This window comes from Rhincodon typus, chromosome 1, assembly GCF_021869965.1.
Source record: "Rhincodon typus isolate 14 chromosome 1, sRhiTyp1.1, whole genome shotgun sequence".
Classification (NCBI taxonomy): Eukaryota; Metazoa; Chordata; class Chondrichthyes; order Orectolobiformes; family Rhincodontidae; genus Rhincodon; species Rhincodon typus.
This window is the reverse complement of record NC_063332.1, coordinates 152,659,611-152,684,143: the sequence shown is the minus strand read 5'-3', so window position 1 is coordinate 152,684,143 and position 24,533 is coordinate 152,659,611. Positions and strand designations below refer to the sequence as shown.

The 24,533-nt window shown below is 42.0% G+C and overlaps 1 protein-coding gene across 3 annotated transcripts in view; it reads right to left on the bottom strand.

The window, feature by feature from the left end:
• Nucleotides 1–21,779, bottom strand: part of LOC109915480 (calnexin-like) — a 53,809-nt gene extending 32,030 nt beyond the window's left edge. Inside the window, exons 1-6 of one of the 3 annotated variants that reach the window (XM_048599066.1) lie at nucleotides 21,241–21,779; nucleotides 11,635–11,803; nucleotides 9,712–9,785; nucleotides 9,524–9,582; nucleotides 2,552–2,693; nucleotides 650–731 (exon numbers count right to left, since the gene is read on the bottom strand). In XM_048599066.1, the coding sequence (XP_048455023.1) occupies nucleotides 650–731; nucleotides 2,552–2,693; nucleotides 9,524–9,582; nucleotides 9,712–9,785; nucleotides 11,635–11,790 (513 nt within the window). In that variant the 5' untranslated portion in view covers nucleotides 11,791–11,803; nucleotides 21,241–21,779. The remainder of the gene's footprint in view (nucleotides 1–649; nucleotides 732–2,551; nucleotides 2,694–9,523; nucleotides 9,583–9,711; nucleotides 9,786–11,634; nucleotides 11,804–21,240) is intronic. The other 2 variants (XM_048599050.1, XM_048599057.1) reach the window with 2 other exon arrangements.
• Between the last annotated feature and the right edge of the window lie 2,754 nt (nucleotides 21,780–24,533).

Genomic DNA, 24,533 nt, shown 5'->3' with positions numbered 1-24,533 from the left:
TAGGCCCGAAATGTCGGCTTTCCTGCTCCTCTGATGCTGCTTGGCCTGCTGTGTTCATCCAGCTCTACACCTTCTTATCTCAGATTCTCCAGCATCTGCAGTTCCTACTATCTCTGAAACAATTTTAACCCCACTGTGAAGCCTCTTCTAAGGATGCCTACCTTGAAGAAGTTACCCTCCTCCCTCCGGAAAGACCAGCATTTCTGAAGAAGGGTCTAGGCCAAAACGTCAGCTTTCTGCTCGGCCTGCTGTGTTCATCCAACTCTACACCTTGTTATCTCAACTTTATTAGCTGTTTTCTCTAATTAACATGAAAGAGTGCCACAATACTTCATATCTGTGTTTTCTGTCCATAATTTGATTGAGTACTATTTTGAAAATGCAAAGTGTCAAAGTCTGATGAGAATAGCTGGTTTCCTTCTTTAAAAAATAATGATGCTCACACATCAGATGGGTTTTTAATGACAGAATCTGACAATCATCATGTAGTGTCTTATCAATACTATTTTTTAAAATTACAGACTTATTTATTTTACAAAAATAGGTAGATAACAACTGCTAGGTGACAACAGAAGGGTATTTCAGTATGAATGACCACCAATACAAGGCAAGGGGAAGAAAAGAAGTGCTTCAAATCTCAAGTACTTACCAGCTTCAGGTCATCGGTATGTGAAAGCAACTTTAGGTATGCACCACCACAGTCAATGCCATTTTGGAAGTTCACTTCATACCTAGAAAACAAGCAGATAGAACATTCATGCATGGTTTCACCATGTTGTTAAACCAGAAAACATTTAATCAGACCTTCATTTTGATTTGGCCAGCATTTCTGTTCAATAAACAAAAACAATTTTCAATTTTGTTTTGGAGCAAACTCATCCAAAACAGCAAGCTAACTAGTTAAAAAAACATAAATTAAACCATTACCTAAACATGTATGAATAAGGAGTGGGCTATTCAACCCCTTGAGCATGATCTGCTATTTAAAAAGTTCACTGATCTGACTGTAACCACAAATCCACATTCCTGCCTACTCTTGGCAACTTCACAACCCCAGATTAACAAGAATCTATTCATCCCCAAAGTATCTGCTTCCACCAAGTTTCAAGGGAGTTCCAAAGACCGAAAATGGAAAGACTTTTTTTCTGCTTCATCTGTTTTAAGTTAGTGATCCCACCCCCTAGTTCTAGATTCTCTAAAGAGGAAACACTTATCCAGATCTACTCTGTTAAGACTCCTCAATATATTCTTATGATTCAAATCAAGTCACCTCTTACTCTTCTAAACTGGAGTGGATACAAACCTAGCCTATTCAAGACAGGCATTCATGATTTTTGTTCCCCTATTGTCAAAATTAGTCATATCTATCCCTATTTCTGTTATATTCTAGATTTTTCCAATTCTATTTTACTATCACCAATGCCCTTCATGTTCCAGTTCTAAGCACTAACAGCTTCGTCACCATCTATCAGAACAAGCCTTCTTCAGCTGTTTCAGTTACTCCCCAATGAAACCATTTAGGATTTACATTTGATGGCTAAGTCTGGGTGAACAGTACAGGGGTCACATGAACCATGCTAACTGCCAAATCTGCACTTACACTTATTTTAAAAAAAAGATAGAAGTGTCAACATGATTAATACATTTACGTTTTCTCTTCTGCCAAATTTCTTATTGCACTTGCATTCTCAGTAATAAAGTTATAACAATGGGGAATTAGACTTTCCAGCATGCAACTTAATTCTTTTCAAAAACACAAACTCAAATTCTTGGAACAGTCAGCAAGTCTAAATCTTCTTTTATGCGGTTACGCAAGTGCTTGCATTGCCAATTCTCCATTTTGGAAATTATGCATCAAATGTAAATTTGTTGGGTTATGATATTAAAATAGTTTAAGTTTTATATATTTCTAGCATATGCACATTAGAAACTGGAAGGAGAAATACAAATGTAAAACAACTTTTGGTTTACACACAAAAGTACAGCACAGTCCACTTCCATACAATCAGGAAAATACATAAATCAATTGATTGAGTGAGCACAGAAAGTATCCTATACAGACACACACTTACAACTTTCTTTTACAATTTCGCATATATCAAATATTTTTCATTGAATCCCTACAGTGTGGAAACAGGCCCTTCGGCCCAACAAGTCCACACCGAACCTCAAGAGCATCCCACCCAGACCCATTCCCCTATAACCCACTTAATCTACACATCTCTGAACACTACAGGTAATTTAGCATGGCCAATCCACCTAGCCTGCACATCTTTGGATTGTGGGAGGAAACCAGAGCAACCGAAGGAAACCCACGCAGATATGGGGAGAATGTGCAAACTCCACACAGACAGTCGCCCAAGAGTGGAATTGAACGCAGGTTCCTGGTGCTGTGAGGCAGCAGTGCTAACCACTGAGCCACCATGCCACCCACACATAAAGCAATAAAACTAAACCTTAAACAACACTTGAGACATATTTAATACTATATTGTTGACTTGATAAATTAGTTGCTAATTTCCCTCTCCAAGATTACCAAATATGTACTTACTGGATAATCAGAGGTTCACCTTTGAACAGAAATGGTTTCTTCAGTGGAGCTGAAATTGCATGGTGCTTTGCTTTTGACTTCAGCACCAAACCTTTGTCACCAGGCACTGTGTTTTCCATCAACTCCTCAACTGCCCATTTTCCTAAATAAATAAAGGAAACAGAACCTCACTGGCAGAATGGATAATTGCAAATTAAATGTAACTAGAAATACATTTAACAGCTGTAGGCTCAAGTTACATAATGCGAGTGCTATCTAATTTGAGGATGAATGAATAAAATGCAAATTCATAGATGAGGACATGATCAATTAAACTCTTAAACCCAGGTGCACTTGCATAAGAAAGTTTAGAACAGAGGAAAGTCACAGTCATACTGTCAGGTGAATTGCCTGAAGTTCTCTGCCTTAGCCTCTCTCTGGATTACCCAGGAGAAGAGACATGAAGTTAGAAATTATCTGACAAGTTTTCTTCTAATCGTTTGTTCTGTACGCAGTGAATACAGATAAGGCCAGAAACTTAGCTAAAAACATAAGAAATAATAGCAAAAGTAGTCAAAAGGGTTACTCAAACATGCTTCACTATTCAATAATGAGACTGATTTTCCACATCAACTGTACTTTCTCAAATTTCCATATCAATTACAGTTTAAAAATATAGTCTGATCAGAGTGCTCATTTTGGAGCTCTGTGCATTTGTGCACACATGATCCTCCTGGGTGCAAGGTATGGGACATAATGGAACGGCTGGATAAACTTCCAGAAAAAGCAACATGAACATGGTTTTGCTTCACGTGGGAACCAACAATGTAGGAGGGACAGCTTGGAGGATTTTGAGAATCAATTTCAGGAGTTACGGAGTAGGCTGAAACACAGGACTTCCAGGGTAGTAATCTCAGAAATACAACCTGTGCCACAAGCTTCACCATTTAGGCAAAGGCAGATGAGGGAGGTAAATGTGTAGCTTGAGGGCTGGCGTAGAGGGGAGAAGTTTAGATTTTTGGGACACTGGGATCACTTTGGGAAAGGAGAAAGCTGTTCAGAAGAGATGGGCTTTACCTAAGCTGAAATGGAACTAAGCTTCCAGCTGACAGTAAATAGTATAGTGGGAATGGATTTTAAACTTCTACGGCCGAGTGGTGGGTTGACTAATGGGCCTTGTTTTGGAAGTACAGAAGGGGAGAAATTCCTGCAATGTGTGCAGAAGAACATTGAAACCTACCTGGTTCAGTCCTACCTGGGGAGGAAGCTGTGCTGGATCTGGTCCTAGGAAATAAGGCAGGCTAAGTGGAAAACGTCAGAGTGGGAGACCATTTGGGAAATAGCGATCATCATACAACAAGGTTCAATACTGAAGTTGGAAAAGGAATTAAAAAAAAACTCAAGCATTAAGATCCCACACTCAATGAGGGCAGATTTCAGGCATCTAAAAGTTGGAGCAGGTTGATCGGAAATACATTTTCATGGATAAAACTGTAGATGAAAAATGGGAGACTTTCAAACGAGAGATGAAGAGGGTGCAAGCTAGGTACATACCCATGAGAAATAAATACGGGATATCCAAAGCTAGAGTACCCTGGATGACTAAGGATATTGATGAGAAAAGGAATTTAAAAAAAGGCATGTGACGCATACCGGAATAATAGCAATAGAAATCAGGAAGAATATCCCAAATGCAGGACAGAGGCTAAGGATGAAGCAAGGAAGGCTAAGAGGAAGCACAAAAATGACGGCAGGCTATGCTAAAACAAGTTGTAAAAATGTTCTTCAAACGTATTAATAATAGAAGATTTGTGAAGGGTCACGTGGAGCCCATAAGGACCAAACAGGGTAAGTTGCTCACAGAGGCAAATGGTACGGCAGATTTACTCAGTGAATAGTTTGTTTCTCTCTTTAACAAATTAGAGAATGATGACAATGGCCCGGTTGAAAATATGGGTGTTGAGCAATGGAGCAGTATAGTGGTAGATAAAGAAGTAGTGCTAAAAGAAAAACTGGCAGCATTCCAAGTAGAGAGGTTGGCAGACCTAGATGAGATGGATCCTAGATCTCTGAGAGGGGTAAGGGAGCAAATTGCAAAGCCATTGACAGAAATGTTCTAGGCCTCTCTGAACATAGGATTAGTCCCATGGAACTGCAGGATTGCGGGTGTGTTGCCATTTTTAATAATGGGACAAAGAATAAGCCAGGAAACTGCAGACCTGTCAGCTTGACATCAGTAGTGTGAAAACTGATGGAGGACATTATATGGGATAAGAAATAGACACTTGGAGAAAAGTAAGTCAATATTAGACAGTCAACATGCCTTTGTCAAGGGCAGGTCATGTCTGACCAATTTAATGGTGTTCTTTGACAAGGTGACACAGGCATTGGATGAGGGTAGTGTTGAGGATGATCTATATTTGGACTTTCAAAAATCATTTGTTATGCTACCAAATGACAGGTTGATTAGCAAATTAGAAATTCTTAGGATTGATGGGTCCTTGACAGCATTGATTAGAAGTTGGCTGAAACAAAGCAAACAGAGAGTAGGTCTAGATAGGCATTTCTCAGACAAGAGATGAGTTTACAGTGGCGTTCCCTACAGATCCCTTGCTTTTTGTGATTTATATAAATAATTTGGAGATGGGTGTTCATGGCAGACACTCTAAATTTGCAGACAATACTAAGCTGGGGAGAATAGTGAATAATGAGGATGTTGCAGAGCGACTTCAGAGAGAAACGGACAAGTTGGCCAAATACCTGGCAGATGCGTTTCAATGCAGAGACACGGAGGTCATGCATTTTGGTAGAAGAAATGTGGACAGACAATACAGGCTCAGTGCTAAAACTTTGAGGAGGAGAGTACACGAGCAGAGTGACATTGGGATTCAAGAGCATAATTATCTGAAGATTGCCAGGCAAACTGAAACAGTTGTTAGGAAGGCTTTTAGGATCTTTGAGTTTATAAATAAAGGCATAGAGTATAAAAGCAAGGAAATTATGCTATACATCGTCAGACCACATCTGTAATGTTGTGTTCAGCTCTGGGCAACTTATTTAAAGGAAGGATGTTAAAGCCTTGGAGGGCGTGGAAAGACGATTTTACTAGGACGATATTAGGAAAGAGGCATTTTAGATAGGAGGAAAGATTGGAGAAACTGGGCTTATTCTCCTTGGAACAGATAAGATTAAGGGATAACTTACTGAGGTGTTCAAAATTAGTAACAATTTTGACAGGGTAATGGATGATATTCTGTATCCACTAGTTGGTATGCCAGTAACTAGAGGTCACAATTTCAAGATTGCCAGCAGGGCTAGGGGTGAGATGAGGAGAAACTCTTCATTCAAAGAGTTGCTAGAATTTGAGATGGTAGAGGTGGATTCCATAGGAGGTTTCAAAAGAGTAGGATATATATTTTAAAATGATAAATTTAGAGGGCTACGCAGTTAGGGTCGGAGAATGGGACTAGCTGGGTAGTTCTTTCAGAATCTGATACAGACATGGGTTCCTTCTATAATGTAAAATCTATGCAGGGGAAGGGGGGCAGAGGGAATAGAGAACTGTAAAGATTAACAAAATTTCTCATCTTGACCATTAGGACGGCCAGCCTCTTAGCATCTAGTATTTCAAGCCCTCGCAGAATCTTCTATATTTACATGACATCATCTCGCTTTCTTCTAAACTCCTGTATGTAGATGTCCAAACTATTCAATCTAACAAATGAGATTAAGGGACAAGGCAAACTAACAAGGGAGTCAAAGGTTATTGGGGATAGGCAGGAACGTGGCATGGAGACCACAATTAGACCAGTCATTCTTACTGAATGACAAAGCAAGATCGAGGCCAACCTCTGCTTCTAACTTGCATTCTTATGTTAATTCTTCGTCATTAGACAACCATCTCATCCCAAGAATCATTTTAGTGAGCCTTCATGGCATCTCTTCCAAGGCAAGAACATTCTTCCTTAGACCAAAAACAGCACAAGGCCTCAGTTGGGGGTCTTACAAAAACCCCATAATTGAACCAAAACTTCCTTACTTTTATACCCAATCTCCTTGCAAAATGTATTATTTTTATTGCTAACAGTTCATGGCATCTATGCATTTTGTTGCTGGGATGTGTCTTACTGGCTCGACCAGCACTTATTGCTCCTTCCTGCCTAATTGCCTTGAAAAAGGTGGAGTGAGCTTCTTTTGTGAACTGGTGCAGTTCTTGGGGTGTAGGGACACCCCAGTATTGTTAGAAAGGAAGTCTGTTACAAAGGATTTTGATCCAGCGACAATGAAGGAACTGTGATATACTTCTAAATCAGCATGGTGTGTGGCTTAGACAAGAACTTGCAGGTTTTCATGCATTTGTAGTGTCTATTCTTCTAGATGGAGGATGTTGCATGCTTGAAAGGCAATCAGAGGAGCTTTGCTGAGCTATTGCAGTGGATCTTGGAGATGGTATGCATTGCTACCACTGTGCAACAGTGGTGGAGGGACTGAACATTTAAGTGGTGAATGGGATGCCAATGAAGCAAGATGTCTTGGATGTTGACAAGCTTCTTCAGCATTGTTGGAACTGCACTCATCTAAACAAGAGAAGTGTATTTCAGCAAAATCCTGACTTGTACCTTGTCAATGATAATGGACAGCTATTAGGGAGACAGTAGAGATTCTCACCACAGAATTCCTAGCTTCTGACTTGCTCTTATAGCTGAAATGTCCATATGGCTGGTCCAATTCAGTCTCTGGCCAATGGGAACTTCATTTTGGTGAATGTTGTTAAACATCAAGGGACAACATTTAGATTCTCTTCTTAGGGATAGTCATTTTCCAGTACTTGTATTGGCTGCAAGTTACTCACCATTTATCAGCATGGAAGTCTTGCTGCATAGACACAAACTACATCAGCATCTGAAATGTCACCAATTGTGCTAAACATTGTCTAATCACCAGGGAAAACTTCCACTTCTAACCTTACGATGGAGAAAAGGTCATTGATGAAACAGCTGAAGATGGTTGGGCCTAGGACACTATCCCAAGGAATGTTTGCAATGATGTCGTGGGGCTGAGATGACTAACCTCCAAAAATCACAACCATCTTCCTTTGTGCGAACTATAATTCCAACCAACAGAGTTTTCTCATCGATTCACACAAATTCTAATTTTGTTCGCGCTCTTTGTTGCCATACTCAATCAAATGCTACCTTGATTGTAAGGCTACAGTCACTCAGCTCACCTCTGGAGTTCAGTTCTTTTGTCCATGTTTGGACCAATGCTCTAATGAGGTCAGGAACTAAGTGTTCTGCAGAATCCAAAAGGAGCATAAACAAGCAGGTTATTCCTTTGCTATCAAGCATCACTTGCATTGTTGACAACTCCTTCCACGCATTTGCTGATTAGGAGTAGACTTTAGGGCACGCCCGGATTTGCTGTGATTTTTGTGTATTACATACCTGAGCAATTTTCCACATTGTCAGGTACATGCCAGTGCTATAACTACTGTTGTCAGAATGTTGTTGAGGCCCGCTTTTGCAGTATCAGTGTCTTCAGCCACTTCTTGACATTATGTGGAGTGAATAGAATTGGTTGAAGGCTAGCATCTATGATGCTGGCAAACTCAGTAAGAAGCCAAAATAAATCATCCACTTGGCTCTTCTTAAAAGGAAATTAAAATGCTCTAACTCAGTAATGGCAATCAACAGTGGTGTGCATGATCACCATATTTAATTCTTTTTCATATTTGCCACAGCCTTGAAATCTAGATTACTAGTCCATAGGAATTACCACTGCGCCACCAATAAGCCCCAACTTTATTTTGTGTTAAAGAACAGCCAAATGCCTCTGTACATCAAAATTTAATCATTTTCACCATTTTAAAAAAATCTACTTTTCTATTTTCTTGACTCTCTATTCAGAGAAACCTGCCTCCTAGCCTTTACCCTGTCAAGCCCCGAAATTTTACACATTCCACTATAAAACATTGAGCAGTGTACAATTCATGGTACAAACAAACTCCAGGCTAAACAAAGAAGGGTTATTTTTACAATGAAGATTGTGACCAGGTCACGGGATCAGATATTAAGTATTTTTTAAAAATCTACCCAATTTTACATATAGGGCTATACAACAGAATTCACCTTAACAGTACCTAGCAGCAGCAGCAGCAGCAGCAAATTTTTGTTTAATTTTTAAGTTATTTTATTTCCCATTTTGGATCTGGCATGGGCAGGGGAAAACCAAGCGACCTATCCCTGGGTTTAAAGTTTCATCTGAAACATAGCATCTAAGACACTGCAGTACTTTCTTAGTACTCCATGAGTTACAGCCACAATTTTGAGCTCAAGCCCTAAGATATACTTGAACCACAACAGCATGGCTCAGGAGGCAAAAGTCATTCAGCAACAACTGACAGAATGGCACCATATTTCATGGTCAATTTAATAGTGTTAATTCTTAAGGCAAGTGCAATTTGTCAACCTTAACATCACACGAAATACTCTCAATGCACCGTGGGAACCTTTTAGTGACACAGCACACCACAAGAGAATTCCACTACACTGTTCAGTCATGTCTGCGGCAACTAAAAGTAGATTTAATGTTCTGTACAACATTGATTAATGCACCATAACTGGCAATGTTTTTATCACCCCAACCCAATGCATGGTGCAATTCATTAGCGAAGCCGGATTAATTGGAATATTAGGCCTCAATTATATAAAGTTTGTGCCCATACAACACAAATGAAATTCATCAACAGTTTAAAGCAGTTTACTTTGGTTCCCATTTGGAACAGACTATGCTATTCAAGATATGTTAGGCCAGTGTTATTTTATTATTCCAACAGTTACAACAATTATTAGTAAACATTTTAAAACCACAAAACACTGAATCTCATGATTACACATCCATCCAATTTAGAATTTTAGCAACCCCTGCAGCACTAAATTATAAAGTTACACTAATTGACAAACAAATCCTACAAATAGTCTCAATGATTCTTACCATCATATTTTGCAATATCTTCGTCTGCATCATCTTTCTTTGTTTTGGACAAAACCCATCTTCAATGAGAAAGGAAGTAAAAGTGGAAGATTATTGCACCAAGATAATTTTCATTCAATGCCAACAAGACATTTATTAAATTGCATCTTCTCATTAATCTTGGGTTAAAAAAAAAAGGATCTTCTTACCCATCTAAATTTCCACGATCAAATGCATCAGCAAAATATACCTCCTTACTGGGCACTGGTGTCTTGTAGGCTACCTGTAAATTTAGATCATGTATATTATAAATAAAGATTTTATTTATTGTATACAGAGTCAAAGATTATGTTTGTATTAGAAATAGGCTTTTTAAAAGTTCCTTTTCTGATGAAGGGTCTAGGCCCGAAACGTCAGCCTCTCTGCTCCTATGATGCTGCTTGGCCTGCTGTGTTCATCCAGCCCTGCACCTTGTTGTCTCGGATTCTCCAGCATCTGCAGTTCCTACTATCTCTTTTTAAAAGTTCAAGTTGGGTCTATGCATTACTTTATCTTACAATCAGAAAGTAATATGGTTGTTCAAAATAGTTTACCTTGTTGATTAAAGGAACACATTTTTAAATTTTCCTGAAAAGGTCATTAAAAAGCCGGATCCAGGTTACCATCTGAATCTCAAATTGCCCATCCTAGATAGAGTTCAAGACTGATATCTGTATGCTACAAACACGTACATGCGTTTCATTGTGAATAAATCAGACATATGATTTGAATAAAGGGTAAAGTGTTCAAACAGATTTTTAACTCTTTGGAATCATGACTGAAACCTAGACTGGACTGATAGAAAGCGCTTCCTTCTGCTAATTGTTAGGAAAGCACTTCAGGTCATAGTTAGGGGGAGGCGATGGACTAGTGGTATTATCACTAGACTGTTAATCCAGAAACCCAGATAATGTTCTGGGGACCCGGGTTTGAATCCTGCCACAGCAGGTGGTGGAACTTGAATTCAATAAGTATCTGGAATTAAGAATCTAATAATGACCATGAATCCATTCTCCACTGTCAATTGTCAGGAGAAACCCATCTGGTTCACTAATGCCCTTCAGGGAAGGAAACTGCCATCCTTACCTGGTCTGACCTACATGTGACTCCAGACCTACAGCAATGTGGTTGACTCTTAACTGGCCTCTGGGCAATTAGGGATGGGCAATAAATACTGCCTGGCCAGCGACACCGTCATCCCGTGAACAAATTAAAAAAAGCTCATCTCCACACTATAATGTACTGGTGCATATAAGATATGAGGTGATGCATTTTGGAAAAAGGAATAAGACAAGGGAGTACTCAATGGATGACATGAAGAGGAAGAGTTTAAGAGGCATATGGACCAAACACTAGCAAATGCAACCAGATCAGTTTAGGATATCTGGTCGATGTGGACCAGTTGGACTGAAGGGCCTGTTTCCGTGCTGTATAACTCTATACAAGGAATGGAAACTTCACAAAAGAGGTCAGTCTTAGATTAGATTGGAGGTTCACTGTTGAGCCGTTCTACATTTTGCATGCCATCCTCTATTTGCTAAATGATGAAATATTGCCGTTTCTCTGCATATCTTTATGCTAAAACAGCTGAAAATGCTGGGGAAACTCAGGAGGTCTGGCAGCATCTGTGGAGAGAAAACAGTTAATACTTTGAGGCCAATAGGACACCTCTTCAGTCTGAAGAATAATATTGGACATGAAACATTAACTCTTTCCTTCCCCACAGATACTGTCAGACTTGCTGAGTTTCTTCAGCATTTTCTGTGTTTGTATCAAATTTCCAGCATCTGTAGTATTGTACTTTTATCCTTATAAGCACAGGAATGAACAGATAAACTGTAGAACTCAGTTTTTGTTAACTCAACGTTCAGACTGGACATTTTTCCTATTTACCCAAGTTACATGAAAATTAGAAAGGATGGAGATTTTGAAATAAAACTATGGCTGTTAATGGCTGGAACTCCGCATCAATTCTTCATTTTCCCACTTCCTCAAATGCAGTCCCACTTTCATTCTGCTTGTATGTTTTTTTTCCCCCCCACTGAAACATCCCATCTGTCACCTTTAGTGGTGTATTCAAAGTAAATCTTCACCTGAACTGTAGATTTACTATCCTTAGTTTGACTATCAGTACTGGTTTCTTCCACCTCCAAGGCATCTACTTCTGCTTCGTTGTCATCATTTTCAGCGCAGACTGCAGTTACTATCAGCAAAAGTCCAAATAAAAACTGCTCCCATTTCAGCCTCATATCGATTCCTTACCTGCAAGGAAGATACAGAAATAAAGAAAGCATACATTTGATGATCAATAAGAATTACCAATTTCCTTCAGTCTTCTCCAGAAGCACTAACTCCTTTTCAGCACCATCCTATAACCATATGACCACATGAAACAGGAACAGGAGTAGGCCACTTGGCCCCTCAGGCCTGCTCCACCATTCAACAGGATCATGGCTGATCCAACTTTCCTCACGTTCCCTTTCCTTATAGATTCTTAATCAGTAGGGAAATCAAGAAGTATCTACCTCAGCCTTAAATATGCACAAAGATTCTAACCCACTGCTCTCTGTGGCAAGGAGGTCCAAAGGCTCAATCCTCAGAAGAAATTCCTCATCTCAGTCTTAAATTGGCACTTTATTCTGAGACTATGCCCTCTCATCCTAAGATTCTCCCATAAGGGGAAACCTTCCCAACATTTATACTTTCCAGCCCTTTAAGAATCCTAGATGTTTCAATGAGATCACTTCTCAGTCTTCGAAACTGCAGTGAGCAGTGTTTAACCTTTGCTTATACGACAATCCCTCCATACCAGGGATCATCCAGAGAACTTTCTCTGAACTTCCTTTAGAATAATATAATTTTCTTTGCTAACAGGACTAAAACTGCTCGGAGTATTCCAAATGTGATCTCACTAGCACCTTGCACAGTTGCAGAAGACTTCCCTACTTTTACTCCAATCCCAATGAAATAAAAGCCAACATTTCATTAGCCTGTGATAACAAGGTGTAGAGCTGGATGAACACAAACAACATCAGAGCAGCAGGAAGGCTGACGTTTCGGGCCTAGACCCTTCTTTAGAAATGGGGGAGGGGAAGGGGATTCTGAAATAAATAGGGAGAGAGGGGGAGGCAGATAGAAGATGGATAGAGGAGAAGATAGGTGGAGAGGAGACAGACAGGTCAAAGAGGGCGGGGATGGAGCCAGTAAAGGTGCGTGTAGGTGGGGAGTTAGGGAGGAGATAGGTCAGTCCAGGGAGGACAGACAGGTCAAGGGGGCGGGATGAGGTTAGTAGATAGGAGATGGGGGTGGGGCTTGAGGTGGGAGGAGGGGATGATTGCCTGTTGCATTTGCATGCCCGAAACACAGAAAGCTAGCACATGTACCCTCATCCCTTCACAATACAGCTTTCTGCAGTTTATTTTCCAATTTAAATAAAGCTGTTCTTTTGTTCTTCCTGGCAAGAATGACCAACTTTGAATTTTCCCACATCATACCCTGTTTGCCAACTTTTTGTTCACTTAACCTATTAATATGTCTAATCTGTTCGTATCCCTCTCATGACTCGCCCTTCCGTCTACTTTTGTGTAATCTGAAAATTTGGCTACAGTACCTTTGCTTCCTTTCTCCAAGTCATTAACATATATTGTAAACAGTTGTGGTCCCAGCACTGATCTCAGTGGAACCCCATAGTCACAGGTTGCCAACATGTAAAAGAACACCCTTATCTTCACTCATTGTTACCTGCCCATTGAGCCAATTCTCTGTCTATGACAATATACTATTTCCAACACCATCAGCTCTTATCTTATGAGTTGACCCTTTGTGAGCTACCTAGTTGAATGCCTACTGGAAGTCCAAATACAACTTCTACTTCTATCAACTCTTGTTGAGGCTTCCTTGCCCTTTCGTTAAGCTATGTTGACTCTGCTTGATTAAATTCTGATTTCCCAAATGTTTTATTACTTGAATAATTGATTCCAACACTTTTCCAACAATAGATGATAGGCTAATTGGCCTATAGTTACCTGCATTTTGTCTCCTACCCCAGCCATTTTTTGAAGAAGGGTGTCAAACTGGCAGTCTTCCAATCCTCTGGTACTTCTCCTGAATCCAAGGATTTTTGGAAAATTGTAACCAATGCATCCACTATCTCTAACTACCTCTTTTAGGATCCTAGGATGCATGCCATCAGAGACAGAGGGCTTATCTGCCTTTAACCTCATTACTTTGTGTAATACTACTTCTTTAGGAATTCTGATGGTATTTAATTCCTCCCCTGTACTCTTCAGTGTCAATGGAATATTCGAAGTATCTTCCACATAAAGAATGATGCAGATTTTGCATTTTGAAGGAGGCTGTCAAACTGGCAGTCTATCAATCCTCTGGTACTTCTCCGGAATCCAAGGATTTTTGGAAAATTGTAACCAAAAATCTGAATGATGTAAAACTGTTTAATTCTGCTGCCATTTCCTTGTTCCCCTAAACCATCTCCCCTGATTCATTTTCTAAGTGGCCAATGTTCATTTTGACCTCTTTTTAAAAAAATATATACTTGAAGAAGCTTTTACTGTCAATTTTTATATTCCTCACTAGTTTGCCCTCATTATTGATTTTCTATTTTTATTATCTTTTTAGTCGTCCTTTGCTGAATTGAAAGTATCCTGTTTTCAGGGCCATCACCAACTATGCCTCCTTACATGTTGTTTCTTTCAACTTAAAATTCTCCTTAACTTCCTTTGTTAGCTATATTTGGTTTATCCCCTTCTTTGAATCTGTTCTCCTTACTGGGATGTATTTTTGCTAAAAGCAATGAATAACCTCCTTAAATGATTGCCAATGCTTGCTTACTATCATGCCTGCTCATGTATCTGTCCAGCTCACTTTAGCAAACTCTATCCTTATTTCGTTCTAATTCTCTTCATTTAAGTTTACACAGTTGTTTCCAACACAAATTTCTCACTCACAAACTGAATATTAAATTCTATTATGTATTGTTCACTGCTTCCTATCGAGGAACACAGCAGGTCAGGCAACATCAGAGAAATAGGAAAGTTGACATTTTGGGCCTAGACCCTTCATCAGGACTTCCCTAGTCCTGGTTCCAGCATAAGAACATAAGAACTAGGAGCAGGAGTAGGCCATCCGGCCCTTCGAGCCTGCTCCGCCATTCAATAAGATCATGGCTGATCCTTTCGTGGACTCAGATCCACTTACCCATGTTCTCACCGTATCCCTTAATTCCTTTATTGTTCAAAAAAAATCTACTTTATCTTTAAAAACGTTTACTGAAGTAGCATCAACTACGTCACTGGGCAAGGAATTCCATAGATTAACAACCCTCTGGGTGAAGAAGTTCCTTCTCAATTCAGTCCTAAATCTGCTCCCTCTAATCTTGAGGCTATGCCCTCTTGTCCTAGCTTCACCTGCCAGTGGAAACATCCTCTCTACTTCTATCTTATCTATTCCCTTCATAATTTTATATGTTTCTATAAGATCCCCCCCTCAATCTTCTGAATTCCAATGAATATAATCCCAATCTACTCAGTCTCTCCTCATAAGCCAACCCCCTCAACTCCGGAATCAACCTAGTGAACCTCCTTTGCACCCCCTCCAGTGCCAGTACATCCTTTTTCAAGTAAGGAGACCAAAACTGCACATAGTACTCCAGGTGTGGCCTCACCAGCACCTTGTAGAGCTGCAACATAACCTCTCTGCTTTTTATTTCAATCCCTTTAGCAATGAAGGACAATATTCCATTTACCTTCCTAATTACTTGATGTACCTGCAGACCTACCTTCTGTGATTCATGCACAAGGACACCCAGGTCCCTCTGCATAGCAGCATGCTGCAACTTTTTACCATTCAAGTAATAATCCTTTTTACTATTACTCCTACCAAAATGTATGACTTCACATTTATTTACATTGTATTCCATCTGCCAGACCTTTGCCCACTCACTCAATGTATCTATGTTCCTCTGCAAAGTTTCACAGTCCTCTGCACACTTCGCTCTGCCACTCATCTTAGTGCCACTCATCTTAGTGCCATCTGCAAACTTTGACACCCTACACGTGGTCCCCAACTCCAAATTATCTATATAAATTGTAAATAATTGCGGTCCCAACACCGATCCCTGAGGCACACCACTAGTCACTGACTGCCAGCTAGAATAGCACTCATTTATCCCCACTCTTTACTTCCTGTTAGTCAACCAATCCTCTATCCATGCTAATACTTTACCCTTAACGCCATGCATCCTTATCTTATGCAGTAGCCTCTTGTGCGGCACCTTGTCGGAGGCCTTTTGGAAATCTAGGTACACCACATCCACTGGGTCCCCATTGTCCACCTCGCTCATAATGTCTTCATAGAATTCCAAAAGATTTGTCAAGCATGACCTGCCCTTCATGAACCCATGCTGCGTCTACCCAACTGGACAATTTCTATCAAGATGCCTTGCTATTTCTTCCTTGATAATAGACTCAAGCATCTTCCCCACTACAGAGGTTAAGCTAACCGGTCTATAATTCCCCATCTTTTGTCTACTTCCATTTTTAAACAGTGGCGTCACATTTGCTGTTTTCCAATCTGCTGGGACTGCCCCAGAGTCCAGCAAATTTTGGAAAATTACCGCCAGTGCACCTGCTATTTCTCCCGCCATCTCTTTTAGTACCCTGGGATGCATTCCATCAGGGCCAGGAGACTTATCAATCCTTAGCTCCATTAGCTTGCCCAACACTACCTCTTCCGTAATAATGATTGTTTCCAGGTCCTCATCTACCTTCGTCTCTTTGTCAATTACTGGCATGTTATTAGTGTCCTCCACTGTGAAGACGGATACAAAATATCTGTTCAATGCCTCGGCCATTTCATCATATCCCATAACTAAATTCCCCTTCTCATCCTCTAAAGGGCCAATGTTTACTTTAGCCACTCTTTTTCATTTTATATATTTATAGAAACTTTTGCTATCTGTCTTTATATTCTGTGCCAGTTTTTTCTCATGTTCTATCTTACTTTATAGCTCTTTTTGTGGCTTTCTGTTGACCTTTAAAGTTTTCCCAATCTTCTAGTTTCATACTGTTTTTGGCCACTTTGTATGCCTTCTCTTTCAATTTGATAGCCTCCCTTATTTCTTTAGACACCCATGGCAGATTACCCCTTTTCTTACAGTTCTTCCTTTTCACTGGAAAATACTTTTGCTGAGCACTTTGAAAAATTGCTTTGAAAGTCCTCCACTGCTCGTCAACTGTCCCACCATAAAATCTTTGTTTCCAGTCTACTTTAGCCAAGTCCTCCCTCATTCTATTGTAGTTCCCCTTGTTCAAGCACAGGACCCTGGTACTTGATTTTATCTTCACACTCTCCATCTGTATTCTAAATTCAACCATACTGTGATCACTCCTTCCAAGAGGATCCCTAACTATGAGGTCATTAATTATTCCTGTCTCATTACACAGGACCAGATCTAGGATAGCTTGCTCACCAGATCTGGGATAGCTTGCTAGATCTGCAGTTCCTGCTATCTCTGAGTAATCGAAGGAGTGTAACTGCCTTCTCAAAGTGTCCAAGTAACCATCCCCACTCCCTGATGTGTCCATCAACTGAGCTGGAGCCCCTCAAGCAACCAACACCTGCTACAGAAACAAAAAACAGAAATTGCTGGAAAAGCTCAGCAGGTCTGGCAACATTTGTGGAGAGAAATCAGTGTTAATGTTTCCGGTCAAGTGACCTTTTCTCAGAACTGATGGTAGCTGGGAAAATGTTGGCTTACATGCAGGAGATAGGGTGGGGACTGGGAGTAAGGAGGAAAAAGATTGGAATGGAAGTCCTAATGGAGAGAAGAGCAGAACTTCAAGGTGGGCATATCCAGAAGAGATGCGGCAGTAGCTGTGAACCATAATGGGGTCCACCAGCTTCCATATCATGCAGCTACAATAAATTGCCTGGCCCTACACCTCTATTTTGTTTACTTCGTTCTTAACTTTCTTTTCCAATTATTTTCTACTGGTCTTTTAGTTTTTAAAAATATTTCTCCTATTGACCTTCAATCTGAAAGTAATGTATAACAGATAGTCAAGTTAGCAGTGCCCTTATTAATGTACAAGCAATGGAGCAGGCCATTTAAACATAAGAAAGAAGAATAGAAAAATTATGGAACTGAATTTCATTTGGTCTTCACTCAACTTCCATTCACATATGTCTAGCAGCAGGGTCACAGTTGAACAGATTTTGTACTTCCTGTCACAGCAGCACTGAAATCAATTGGAGGGCAGCTGTTACCATCCCAGCTGAGATTAAACAACTCAATGCAGACTAGAATTGAACTTGCAACCTTTCTAGACAAGTAAATAGTTCACGCATTATAACCATCTAGAAGAACAAGGGCAGCCAATCCACTAGGGGAAAGCAAAAAAAAAACCTGCAGTATCCCTCCCAAGCCACTCACCATCCTGTCTTGGAAATATCTCATCATTCATTCAATGCCATAAGCTCGACAGGCCATACAGACTACTCCTGCTCCTGGTTTTCAGATTTCTTATCATTCACTATTCTATCTTCATGCTTTCTCTCTTCCAGTTCTATTTTCCTCTTGCTCTTCTCCACTTCTAAACCTTATGACATGATGAACACTCTTCCACTTAGCCCACCCCAAACCCCAGCATCAGATCTAGTAAAACATTCTAGCTGGACTGAGAATATACTGGTCACAGGAGTTCTACTGAACACATTTCAGAAATTCATCTCCTCCCTTCCTCTTTATTCAATTCTTATCTGAAATGATAGTTGGATAATTTAAAGTCTCCCAAAAGCAGCATTGTGCAGTGCTTGTTTTCTGGATACTTGCTCCACTAACTTTCTCATTGTATGGAGGTCTACAGAAAAGTCTCAGCATGTTATTCTTCCTTCTCAATTATAAACAAATTGATTTGGTTCATCCCTGCTCAAAAGCATCCTCTTTCCACGACTACATTGCATTCCCATTTCACAAATGCCACCTCCACCCTCCTTTTCATTCGTTCCTATCTCTTCTGAACACTTTCATATTCTTGCATATCAAGGACCCTATCGCAGTCCTTATCATTTTAAGCCATATTCCCACATTGTCACTACATAATATTCCTATATATCCACATTTTGTATACTACACACATGAATTTTAACTTCCCATTATATTTTATTCTGCTTCTATGAAATATGGTACTATTTCCTTCTCAAATACTAACCAACACACTTTATTCACCTCATTACTCTCTTCCAATTCTATACACTGGTACACAGTCCTCGTCAATTTTTTAAAACCTTTCCCAACCATACTAGTGAACCTCCCAGTGAAGACAATAGTCTCAGTGCTGAAGTGCAACCCACCCTATTGAATAGATGCCTGCTGCCTTAGAACTGATCACAATGTTCCAAAAATCTGAGGCCTTCTGTATTACTCCATGGATCAAGCTCTACTTTGATCCTCCCCATCTTTTTTCCCATCTTTGTTAACATGTGTCACAGGAAACAATCGAAAGACATTACAACCATAAAGGTCCAACTTTTTAAACTTCCTCCCTAGGTTATGAAACTCCGACCAGAGGCTCACCCTCTCTGGGTAATTCATGCTGATGTCTGTACCCCAGCTTTTGGCTTACTCCCTTCCCCCTACAAAATATTGTGCAATATATTTGTGAGGACCTTTACTCATCACAGTGGTGGTTAACAAAATGCCTGTCAGTTTCCCTACGTTATTTCTTAAAAAAGACTGCCATTCTCTTTGTTCTTGCCTCCTGTGCAACACCATGGCCATCACAGCAATTGTTTGAACTCTACATTCAAGGTATTGTCACTCCCTATGCTGAATGCTGGTTTGAAAGTCTGGAATTTTGTTTACTACATCTATTCAGAATGTCCTACCACCGACTATCTTGAACTCTTACTGATAAAGGAATGATGAACTCCTTGAACACACCATCCAAGATGCTACCAAATTAGCATTAGATAGCCTAAACAAAAAAAGTTTCAAATAGCATTGCACACAAACAAGTACTTTGCTGCATTAGTACATAACAATCAGTAGATTCAAATATTTCATACCCAAAAAGTACTTGAAATTACAAATAAAAGCATTACTGTAAGCAGAGACAACAAGGTGCAGGGCTGGATGAACACAGCAGGCCAAGCAGCATCATAGGAGCAGGAAGGCTGACATTTCGGGCCTAGATCCTTCATCAGTTAAGGGGGAGGGGAAGGGGGTTCTGAAATAAACAGGGAGAGAGTGGGAGGCGGATAGAAGATGGATAGAGGAGAGGATAAGTGGAGAGGAAACAAACAGGTCGAAGAGGCGGGGATGGGGCCAGTAAAGGTGAGTGTAGGTGGGGAGTTAGGGAGGGGATAGGTCAGTCTAGGGAGGACGGACAGGTCAAGGGGGCGGGATGAGGTTAGTTGGTAGGAGATGGGGGTGCGGCTTGAGGTGGGAGGAAGAACAGGTTAGGGAGGCGGGGACGAGCTGGACTGGTTTTGGGATGCGGTAGGGGGAGAGGAGATTTTGAAGCTTGTGAAATCCACATTGATACCATTGGGCTGGAGGGTTCCCAAGCGGAATATGAGTTTTCTCTATCCACCTCCCACTCTCTCCCTATTTATTTCAGAACCCCCTTCCCCTCCCCCTTTTCTGATGAAGGGTCTAGGCCCGAAACGTCAGCCTTCCTGCTCCTATGATGCTGCTTGGCCTGCTGTGTTCATCCAGCCCTGCACCTTGTTGTCTCGGATTCTCCAGCATCTGCAGTTCCTACTATTACTGTAAGCAAATGTTTTTTACATCACCCACACCTAGTTGGAATGTTGATTACATTAACCAGAATAATTGGTGCTGTAGAAACTTAAGGTTAATACTTGGAGATGATCGATGTTAGAGATCAAAATAGCACAATGGCAAAATATATGGATGCAGAAGCAGAAAGGGTAAGTTCTGCAGAGAAATAAAGAGTGTGGTCATTGGCCTGCAATATTAATACACTCTCTCTTCTACCATCACCCCACCTCCTCCCCTCCCCCAACCTCAGATCCTGCGTGCGATCTACTGGATATTTCCAGCATTTTCTATTTACAGATCACATTAGAAACTGTCTAAACTAAGTATATAAAGCAAACACCTTAACCAAATTTTCAGTTTACTAAGTATAGTGATGTAGGACATATTAATATAGTCAATTTGATGGGCAATATCATGATCACTAACAAATAAATATCAATTATTGTGCTTGCAGTTAATCACCAACAGGCTCAAGCCCCACTGTTATGCAATGGTTTCTTCTTAATTGCATACCTGACAATTTGTATTTACTGCTTTTCTCGTAAAAGCTCTAAAATGAAATACAGGATAAAGAGGCCTAAGGCCTTTAGCAATACGGTATTGAAGATCTACTGCAACAACTTGAGGCACGTTTGTATCTTAATAAATTTACTATCATTAACGTCCACTGCTTTTCCACTGGTTCCACAAGCTTCACTCAAAAAGACCCTTAAAAATTTTACAACTGTGCAGAGATACTCCTGCAATAAATATTGAAACTCTAGTCAATGCCTGCATTGTTGAAAAATGTGTACAAACGAACAATTAGCTGCATCACTTACAACAACAAAAACATCCCTCAGCAACATGCAACAAGAAAAGCGATCTTAAATACGATGAGACTTTGTGCAGATTGTACCTTGCACAGTCCAGTCCTGTGATGAATGGAGATGTAATAACTGCGGATGTGCTGCAGAAAATACTCAGCAAGACCACTTACCTCAAGACCTCCTCTCTCAAGGTTTACTTCGGGTAAAAAAAAAATTCTCTGCTCTTTACTTACACGGCGTTTTATCTGCGATCCCGTTGCCGTGTAAAGCCGGGCTAGCTATGACCTTTTTTTGTCAACCCCTCAGCTCCCTCCTTCCTTCCCCGTTACCTCGCTGGCTCACATTCATAACCGCCAGAGCTTGTCTGCGCAGGCGCCGTGCCGACCCCGGCCGGCGGGAGACGGCGTCGCCTGGCGACGTGTCTCGGCCGTCCGGATTCAAACCGTCAGGGCAGTGGCTTGGTATCGGCTGTTGAGTTTGCGGCTCGAGCGATCCTGCTCACGCTGATGGCAGTGGCAATGGCAATGGCAATGGCAATGGCAATAGAAATAGAAATAGAAGGGGAAACCCTGAAGTGGAATCGGAAGATCCGGCCGAATCAAGAGCTGCTTCGCTCCCGCCTTCCTGAGCCTGTTCAAACCGTTCGGAACCGTTAGCCGTGGCCCGGCGCTCGCGCCCATGCCGCGGCGCCACCGCCGTTAGTGCTCCAGTGGCTCAGTGCACGGAGGAAGGTGCTGAATAACGAGGGTGGGGGGGAAGACCGACATGATACGGGAAGTGGCAAGTTGAAAAATGAGGGTTTAAGTAGGAAGAGAAGATTGAGGTAGGTAAGCTGAAAGAAGCGGTATAAATAACAGGAAGGTAGGTAGTCTTTTAGCAGTCAGACAGGAGGCTGGAAGAATACACCAAGCCAGGCAGCATCTGCAGGAAAGGAGAAGTCAACCTTTCGGGTATTACCCTTCTTCAGGCCTGGAAGTGGGGGTACAGGGAGCTGCAGATAAAGAGTGGGGATGGGGGTAGCGGAATGGTGGTGAGATGTGGGCACTGGTAGTAGGTACGACCTGGGTGGTGGATGGGAGGGATGAATGGTGGCTGGGAGGGTCAGAAGGTGGAATGGAACAGAGATGGTGGCGCTGGAAAGGGAGACCTGGGCTGGGTGGCAAGGTTATGTGAAATTAGAGAACTCAGTGTTGAGTCCTCTGGGCTGTAAGATGCCCAGGCAGAAGATAAGGCATTGTTCCTCAAATTTGCGGTCTGAATCACTATGACACTGGAGGAGCTCAGGGATGGACATGTTGGCGGGTGAGGGGGAAATTGAAATGGGAAGTGACTGGGAGGGGCCGGGCAAGGTTGCTCAGTGAAACAGACACCTAGTCTACATTTGGTCTCTCTGACGTAGAGAAGACCACATCGTGAGCACCAGATGCAGTAGGCTAGGTTGGAGGAGATGCAGGTGAAGCTCTGTCTCACCTGGAAGGACTGTTTAGGGCCCTGGATGGAGGTGAGGAAAGTGGTGTGTGGCATCTTTTACAGTTACAAGGGAAGGGACCTGAAGGGTTGGAGTGGTTGGCAGAGAGTGTGGCACGAACTAAGGAATGGCAAACAGAATGGTCCTTGTGGAAGGCAGAGAGGGGTGGGAAGTGGAAGATGTTCTGGGTGATGGAGTCTAATTGGCATAGGCGGAAGTGTTTGAGGATGACACATTGGATGCAGTAGCTGGTAGAGTGGAAAGTGAGGACAAGGGGGACCATAACTTTATTATGTTTGAAGGGTGGTTGGGATTTAGAGCTGTGGAGCGTGGAATGGAGGAGGTATGGTGAACTGCTGTCTGGATGACTGAGGGGGAAAAGAACATTGTTTGAAAAAGGAGGGCATCCGGGATGCTTGGGAGCGGAATGTCTCCTTGTCAGAGCAGATGCGACAGAGAAGGGGGAAATGGGAAAACGGGATGGAGTTTTTGCAGGATACGGGGTGGGAGGAGGTGTAGTCTAGGTTGCTATGGGTTTATAGTAAATGTCAGTCCATTAACTGTCACCAGAAAAAAAACGGAGGTCAAGAAAGGGGAGGGAGGTGTCTGATATAGACAAAGTGAATTTGAGGGCGGGTGGAAGTTGTTAGTGAAGTCAATGAACCGCCCCAGCTCAGCCTGGTTATAGGATGCAGCACTGATGCAGTCATCAATATAACAGCAGAAGCATTGGGGAACAGTATGCGTATACATATTGAAGAAGGACTGTTTGACATAACCGACAAGGAGGCAGGCGTAGCTGGGGCCCATGTGAGTGCCCATGGCCACCCCCTGGATTTGGAGAAAGTGGGAACAATTGAAGAAAAAGTCATTGCAGGTGAGGACTAGTTCAGTGAGGCAGAGGAGGGCGTTGGTTGGGTGGATGGGTGCAGGATGGGGGGGGGATCTGGATGGTTCTGTTGGAGAGGACAAAACTGAGGTCTGCAAGCTGTCCTTGTGAGGTATGGGCGTATATGGGGATTGCATGTCCATGGTAAAGCTGAAGCACTGGGGACCAGGAAACTGGAAGTTTCCAAAGAGGTGGAGGGTGTGGTTTGTGTCCTGAATGTAGGTGAGGTGTTCCTGGACCAAGGGGGAGAGAATGGAGTCGAGGTAGGAAGAGATGAGTTTGGTGGGGCAGGAGAATGCGGAGACAGTGGGTTGGCCGGGGTAGTTGGTCTTGTAGATCTTGGGGAGCAGATGGAACTGGGCAGTGTGGGCCCGGGGGACTATAATGCTGGAGGCAGTGGAGGGGAGATCACCAGAAGTGATGAGGTCATGGGCAGTGTGGGAGACGGTGGCTTGATGGGCCATGGTAGCGTTGTGATCAAGGGGGAGGTAGGGCGTGGTGTTGGAGAGTTGACGTTTGGCATCTGCGACATGGAGGTCCGCATATTCACCAACCCCTGACCGTGAACTCTCTGTGGCCAAACGGTCTGACCTCAGTAAAGGGCTCACTTTTGTGCCCCTCCAACCCCATCTCAATGGGATTTGTGCCCGCCATGACATGGAGCTCTTCTCCCACTGCCTGCACCTCCATGTCTCCTCCTTCGATAAAGATTCCCAATCACCCTCTGGGGACCCCTTCTCTCGCCTCCAGCCTTCCTCCTCCTCTTGGACACCCCCTGCCGCCTATTACCCACCCTGGACCTCTTCATTGCTAACTGCCAAGGTGGCATCGACCACCTCAATTTCCCGCTCCCCTCACCCACTCCATCCTCTTCCTCCTCTGAACATGCAATGCTCCACTCTTTCCACGCTAATCCCCCTTTGCACTATCAAAGCCGCTGACAAAGGCAGGGTGGTGGTAGTCTGGTGGATAGACCTCTATGTCACAGAGGCTGAACACCAACTCTCCGACACCACGTCCTACCC